Source organism: Ipomoea triloba, chromosome 8, assembly GCF_003576645.1.
Source record: "Ipomoea triloba cultivar NCNSP0323 chromosome 8, ASM357664v1".
In the NCBI taxonomy this organism is placed as follows: Eukaryota; Viridiplantae; Streptophyta; class Magnoliopsida; order Solanales; family Convolvulaceae; genus Ipomoea; species Ipomoea triloba.
The window spans coordinates 258,721-266,164 of NC_044923.1; the positions used below are offsets into that span (position 1 = coordinate 258,721).

General features: G+C 35.7%; 2 protein-coding genes across 2 annotated transcripts in view; one reads left to right on the top strand and one right to left on the bottom strand.

Annotated features, from left to right (window-relative positions):
• Positions 1-1,872: 1,872 nt before the first annotated feature.
• Positions 1,873-2,958, top strand: LOC116027921 (protein LURP-one-related 11-like). Its single transcript, XM_031269705.1, has 3 exons — positions 1,873-2,222; positions 2,339-2,566; positions 2,699-2,958. Exons 1-3 carry the CDS (start codon positions 1,980-1,982, stop codon positions 2,834-2,836), a joined length of 609 nt encoding a protein of 202 aa, XP_031125565.1. The 5' UTR covers positions 1,873-1,979; the 3' UTR covers positions 2,837-2,958.
• A 54-nt stretch (positions 2,959-3,012) lies between these two features.
• The window catches only part of LOC116027702 (myosin-7-like), a 6,655-nt gene continuing 2,223 nt past the window's right edge, over positions 3,013-7,444 (bottom strand). Inside the window, exons 2-9 of the mRNA XM_031269422.1 lie at positions 7,142-7,333; positions 6,929-7,051; positions 6,785-6,822; positions 6,577-6,685; positions 4,257-6,479; positions 3,846-3,995; positions 3,656-3,708; positions 3,013-3,543 (exon numbers count right to left, since the gene is read on the bottom strand). Of these exons, the coding sequence (XP_031125282.1) occupies positions 3,297-3,543; positions 3,656-3,708; positions 3,846-3,995; positions 4,257-6,479; positions 6,577-6,685; positions 6,785-6,822; positions 6,929-7,051; positions 7,142-7,333 (3,135 nt within the window). The 3' untranslated portion in view covers positions 3,013-3,296. The remainder of the gene's footprint in view (positions 3,544-3,655; positions 3,709-3,845; positions 3,996-4,256; positions 6,480-6,576; positions 6,686-6,784; positions 6,823-6,928; positions 7,052-7,141; positions 7,334-7,444) is intronic.

The following is a 7,444-nucleotide window of genomic DNA, read 5'->3' on the forward strand; positions in this document are numbered from 1 at the left end:
TATTACATTTGTTGCTTAGTAAAAAAATAAAAACTTGTTAGGACAGTGTGTTTCATACACCTAAATACAATGATCATGCATTTCTTTATTTGTGCTAAGTTTTAAGTGTGTTATACGAGAGTCAGGTTCCTAACAAGTCATTTGAAAGTTATTAAAATGTTTTTAAAAATGAAAAATATTGAAAATAATTAGGCTAAGAAGTGAAAAAATAATGTTGTAAAAGTGGTTTTGATATAAGAAGAATAATAAAATGTGAATTTCCTATTTTACCCCTCAAATTTTGAATATTTTTTAATTTTTTCGTCTAATTTAATGTTCAGGGACTAAACTCGCCACTTTGTGAATAACTGAGGGACTAAACTCGCATACAGCCATAACTTAGGGACTGAGTCTACACTACCCCTATAACTTAGGGACTAAAGATGTCATTTTCCCTATATTAATTATATTATATATATATTGTTCTTGATAAACCTGAGATCACATGCAGTACAGTATAGTAGTTCGTTCTTGATAGGCACAACTTTCCCCAAATGCCACGTAGCAAGCAATAGTGTTGGGTTTTAATTTGGTGCGTACGTAATTATTGATTCCAAAAAGAATATATAATTGTTGAGTGCATAGATCATAATTTTCATATATCTGATGAAAGTCGCGAATTTCAATTATAAGCTCTAAACTAAACACTACATATTATTCTCACAAATTTCTAACATTATTTTTATTTAAACACGGCATAGCTAGCTATTTGGTCATAATATGAATGATCAAAATATGTTAGTAAATCAAACTCCAACTAAATCTAAAGTCTCATTCATAAGTCACATGAAATTATTTCATAGTATTCCCAACTCTAAACAATGATCATGCAATTTTAAAAAGCATTTATTTATAAATATCCGAACATTACCACCTAATTGATGAAATGGGGTCTAATATAATTCCGATTACACATAAGTATTAATTAGTATATATACATTAATTAACATTAACAGACATTACTAATTAAAATATATAATGCCAATTCAATGATTATCTTGAATATATATATATATATATACACACACATATGAGTGTATGACATCACAGACACCAACTTTAATTTGTTGTAATTGTTTATTACAAAGATAATTTTCTCACAACTAAAATATATGATAATTCAAAGTCTCTAAAAAGTTGATCGATCTATATATACACACATAACATTAATTAATATCAAACATATATATTAAGCGGGGGCAATTAGTTATCAAATGCCACAAATATAACTTGAAACTAAGTATGCTGCATTACATTATTTATATATATACACTCCACAACTCTAGTTATTCACATGCATATAACTTGTAAATATCATTTTCTTTACAATTTAAAAAAAAAAAAAAAATCACATGCTAACCAAGTAACCATAAAACTTGCATGCATGCATAGAATTGGAAAGCTTATGGTTATGGAGTTTGCAGATTATATATCCAATCCTGATTAGTCCGGGTTGCAGTTTTGAATGATTAGGTTGACAAGTTGAAATGGGTTTGCAAGAAATAATAATAAATGAAGTAATTAAGCATGAAAACCTTATTGTCAATTCCACTTAAATAAAGTACAGTTTAGGGCGTCGTGTAAAGTTAATTAAAATATATAAAGAACAGCCACTAGCATAACTGAGAAAAGTAGGAAACCTTAGCCTTTGCTTGTCGTCAAATTCCACTCAAACCATCGTTGCAAGTCAAATGTTTTCCACTTTCCTGCATGCGTCTTTCTATGCTGTCTTTTTGTCTCGGCCTTTCTGTTTTTATCTTCATTTTTTTCAATTTTGTCTGTTTTCTTACTGTGTATTATATATATACCCATCATATCCCCGCTTGAGTTTATGCATGTACTCGCCTGAGTTTAGTTTTTCTCTAAGAAAATATACTCTCATCTGATCTTCATCGGCTTCGTTCAATTCGTCTTCAAACTGCAGTTTGCTAGCTATTTCAATGGCGGCCAAAATCCATCCTCAGATATCGTCTTCTTCCAATTCTTGTTCTGACTACGTGACTTCAAAAAGAGAAACACTTACGATATGGATGAAATCCTTGGTTTTCCATGGCAATGGTTGCACCGCCTATAATTCCAAAGGAGAAATCGTTTTCAGAGTTGATAATTATCAAGAAAAGAACAGCACCAAGGTTTATCTCATGGATTTGCATGGCCAGGTCCTCTTTTCCATTCAAAAACAGGTATTTAACTGATGTTAGTATTATTGTATTTGAAGCAAAAAACCAGTACTGTTTTTACTCTTAAATTAAAGTCCAAACCTTAGCTTTGTTTATTTATCAATTGCCTCTGATCTCAGAAACTAAGAATTTTCGGTCGCTGGAACGGATACAAATGGAGCAGTGGATTGAAGGGGAGGCCATGGTTTCAAGTGAGAAGGAGTTGCAGATTCTTGAAAAGTGACTTGACTTGTAATGTTGGGGTGGGTTGTGATAACATCAGCAATGGGAACTCTTACATGTTGAAGAAATCAGATGGAAAATCTGCTTTCAAGATTGTTGACAGCACTGGCAACAAAGTTGCAGAGGTTAGTTTAATTTGTCCATTTTACCACAACTTTTTAAGGTTTTCTTCAATTCCATTTCATCACACCAAAAATCAAACATCATAAGTTTGCTTTGCTTATTAATAATGTTGGGATCTGTGTTCCAATTCTCAGGTGAAACAGAAGCAATCTTCTCAAGGTTTGGCCTTTGGTGAAGATGTACTGAGCTTGGTTGTGGAGCCTCAGATTGATCAGTCACTGATTATGGCTATTATTGTCACAGTGTTTGGACTGGTTAATTGTAAACTGTAACTATTAATTATTACTCCATCTTCAGGAATTTCTTGCCACACTTGTAAATTTCACAGAGGATCGGAAATACTTGTAACATCAAAGTTTACTCAAAAGTTTCCATTTTACCTCAGTTTTGATCTCCTCTATCAAGTATCAAGTGCTCAACTTTCTATACACAAGGATAGAGAATTGGCTTAAAGATGAAAAGAATATATGCATATATAGAAAACTAAAATGATACAACAATTATTGTTCTTACAATAAGAAGATGAAACAATATTACACAAAAATGTGGAGACATGGGTGTATTAACCTAAGAATTGAATTAAAACTACTCTCATTTTGTATTGCATATGTATATCCTATGGGGGAAAAGAAGAAATAGCCAACATATTCATCAATATATACAATCAATCAATCTTCTTCTTCTTCTTTCAAGTTTTATTTCTTTAAAAAACAAATTCACATCTGGATTTTTCTAAAGCAAAGGCACCTGGAGGCTCTTTTGTGCATTCTTACGGTTGCGCAGTTTCATCACGAGCTGCTGTCTTTCGCCCTCTACCTCTGCAAACTTGAGACTTATTTCCGAGTATCTCTGTTGCATCTCCTTCAACTCGCCTTCCATCAATGTGTTCTTCTCCTTTAGTAATGCTACTTCATTCAATAATTTGTCTGTGTCACTAGAGACCGATGCTTTCATTTCTTCGCCTGATAAACTGCTAGAACTGTAGAAAATGCAAAAAATATTGCTCAGAAGAACTCCAGAAGGTGAAATACATGAGAAATGATTCATAGAATAAAATTTCATTTTGTGACAAGTAGTTCAAGCACAACAACCTCTTTACTTGTTCAGTAGTTCCAGAATTCACACTGAGGTCCTCTGTAGCTACCTGCATTGCACATTTAACCGTCAGCTAAATTGTCTGTCAAAATTAAATTTTAGAACATTGATTATTTGCAAACAAATTCAGAGTTTGAGATTAAAACTCTGGTACTAGGGAACAATATTAATTTCCCAAATACTGACCTTTGCAGACAGGAATTTACAAAAACTATTCTGATTGAGTTCTTCTAGTCTTGCTTCTAGTTCTTCAATTTTATTCTGAAGATCTTTCTCCTTCTCCAAAAATGCATTACATGAGGTTTCAAGAGCATTTTCCTTCAGCGTGATCTGGTCCTGTTTGTCACCAGAAACAATTTTCAATATACCCGATAGCATATTTTAACTATTGAAATTCGTGAAGACTGTATATCAAATATGATGAACCATTCAATTAAACATAGATTTTGATCAAGATTGAAACATATAAAGTGAAACGAGAACAGATAAAAAGAAACATTGGTGAGAGAATTTCCACTTTATATGCTCACCTAAAGCATGTTTGCTTATTTCAGTGCAATATTTTGTAATATGTGCCAAGTTCATGTGTAAATTTACCTCAAGCAACTTGATTTTCTCTTTTAGACTAGCAACAGTCTTCGCCCTGTTGTTTGCATCCTTGAGATTCATATCCAAACTATTTAAAGCATCATCTTTCTTCTTTAGATCACCTTTCAAATGCAACATATGCTTCCTCAACCTCTCTTTCTCCAACTCATCTTCAAATAGAGAATTCCTCAATTCACTACATTGAGTTCTAAGCACATCTATCTCCTCTTGGAGTTTCCGTACGAGTGTCTCCTTTTCTTTAAGAGACTCCTCTGCTTCTTTTTGCACTGAAGCTAGTCGACTTTCCAGCTCAGTTCTTTCACCGTTGCCTTGTTCTAGCATCAATTCCATCTCCTTCATTGATTTCCTTGTGTTTTCCAACTCAGCTGTCAAACTTTCACACTTCTTTGCATATTCGGGGAGGGCCTTTGTGTCTGCTACTAGCTTTTCAATCTCAGCTTTAAGCATTAACATTTGCTCTGAGAGGTTCTCAGTACACTTCTCTACATTCTCAAGCTGCATGGATTCTTCATCAATTTCTGACCCCAACATCATAATCACTTGGTAGGGGAGTTCATGCAGCATTGCTTCATAGTGCTCTCTCACTGAATGGAGCTCCTCGGAAGATTTTTGAAGCATCTCTTCTAGATGCCTTTTCTGTAGACGAAGTTCATTTGCTTCAGTCAATGCTTTAGTAGCAATTTTCTCATTAGCCTCAAATGATGATGCCATTTGGTAGGAGAGCCTCTTAAATTCCATCTGCAGCCGCTCTGCAGTGTTAGCATTTTGCCACTGTGTCTTTCTCAACTCTTGTTCAGCACGTATAGCTCTTTGCTCTTGTTCTACTTTAGCAAGGGTCAGAGCTTCCAGATCGGTTTCGAATCCTTGTGCTTGAATTTCCAGTTCTTCCTCCAAGCTCTTAGCATGTGCTTCAAGTTTAGTAATAGTGACCAATGAATCTGAGAATTCCTTAGACTGCTTCTTTAGTTCGTCCTCTAAGCCCTCTATCTGTGCTTCAAGTTTATTAATGGTGACCAATGAATCTGAGAATTCCTTAGACTGCTTCTTTAGTTCGTCCTCTAAGCCCTCTATCTGTCCTTCAAGTTCATTCACTGTGGCATACGAAGATGAACACTCATACTGCATTTTCAGCTGTTCCTGCAGCTGGCTTTGCTCCAATTTATAATGCATTTCATGGTTTTCCTGCTTCAGGATCTCATAGTCCAACGCAAGCTGTTCCATCTGCATCTCCAATTCATCTTTATCTCTTCTGCAGATGTCAATTTCACGTTGGATGTCCATGATCTTTTGCTCCAGCAGGAATACGTCTTTAGCATCACTGTGCCCTCTGACAAGCTGCTCCAGCGCCTTTTGCTCTTCATCTTCATGATCAGTAATGCCGTGTTTTGAGTTAGCAATTCGCAAGTTTACAGCATTATCACATATCACTGAATTGCTCGAAAGATTCATGATCTCCTGATTCTTCTGCTCCAACATTTCATCTAGGTCATGGACAGCAAGAATAAGCTCTGAATTTGACTCTTGAGTCTTCTGTAGTTGTATCTGAAGATTTGCATTAATTTCCTTCTGATAATTCAGTTCTTGTCTAAGTTCATCAACAATATCTTGAACATCCTTGCTGTCAGGACATAACCTCTTATCTTTAGATTTCGCATCAGCTAAATCTCTCTGAGAGGCTTTAAGTTTTTCACATTCTTCTTTGAGCATGTCCCGTTCCTCTTTGAGGTTAATAGTTTCTCTCGAAAGATCTTGTGCTCTTTTGTTCTCCTTCACGATTTGCTTACGTAGAGTCTGAAGCTCCAACTCAGACAAATCTGCCTGTCTTGCCAAAGCAGTGAGCTCTGATCTAAGCTTTTCAATGACATCCGAAGCATTTTCTGATGCTTCAAGAAGGGTTTCTGTAGGAGTGTTTGACGAGCCATCTGTACTTACCTCAAGAACGGAACCTCCTAACCACTCCCATTGTGACTTTTGATGATCGTGAATTACAGGCACATCAGTAATTGGTCTCGGTGGCACCAACCCATTATTCAGAGAAGATAAGGAGCTAACCCCATTCTCATGAATATTACTCTTTTTCATTTCAACTTCCCGAGGTGTATCAAGCCCAAGGCTGCTTTCAGAACTCGACAAAGTAGTATCAGATTCACTAGATTCTGTTCGTCCATTCAACGTGGGAACATGAGAAACAATCTTATTTAATGGAGTTTCCTGACAAAGAGCGAGACCAAAGGCAAAGAGTTCTATGAGAAAAGGTGAATTAGAAAACAGTACAGCTAGTATTCTGCTACACGAAACAAGAACTTACATCAACAGAATTGGTTTTAAGACCTCCTTCCATATCCACATTGCTAAATTGAGGCTTAAATGTCCTATCCTGAGGGTTATTTTTTGCATGTTCACTTTCTACAATGGAACTGAAAAAACACAGAGAAGAAAAACGCGATTCAGGATTAAACACTCAAATCGAATTCCTAAAGAAACAGCAGCATCGAGATTTTGAAATTGATCAGCACCTCTGGTCTGTAGAATCCTGAACCCTCTTTATTGATACCTAAATAAGAGCTCAACATGACAACACCAAACCATTGATCAGATTATAACAAGCGAAGAAACGCATATCATTTCAGTGATGAGAAGGAAAAGGAAGAGGGATTTACATGCAATATGGCCCCGGATTTCGAATTCTTGAGGGGAAGGGACACATAGGAAACCTTGGTTGCCTCTGCATAACTCGAAAGATCAACGGAAGCCTCTCCAACAACTCCGGCTTTCAAGGACCCCTACAAAGTACATCCACCAGAGATTTAAACATCTAAAGTCACTTGAAAGGAAGCAAAGTATGTAAATGCAGACTTGAACATTACACATACAGTTCCCACAACAAAGTTATAGATTCTCTCATGGATCTTCCCAGATTTTTGGTCTCTATTGAATTTCACTGTTTCATAAACTGCATTCTCCCAGTAACAGCTCCCATTGTGAACTACAGCCTTTTCTAATTTCAATGTTGGCTTCCCAACATCAGCTGGAACCACAGATATCATCAATGCATCCCCTGTTACCTGCGACACCATACCAATAACAATTGTTCTTCAATTCCATATTTGGGTTTGGTTACACAGATATTATAGCAGGTGGGAAAAAAAAAAAAAAAAAAAAAAAAAAAAAAAAAA

Coding starts and splice junctions, on each gene's coding strand:
- LOC116027921 (XM_031269705.1), top strand. CDS start 1,980: ATGGCGGCCAAAATCCATCCTCAGATATCGTCTTCTTCCAATTCTTGT. Junction 2,223..2,338: donor TCTTTTCCATTCAAAAACAG/GTATTTAACTGA, acceptor CTCTGATCTCAG/AAACTAAGAATTTTCGGTCG. Junction 2,567..2,698: donor CTGGCAACAAAGTTGCAGAG/GTTAGTTTAATT, acceptor TCCAATTCTCAG/GTGAAACAGAAGCAATCTTC.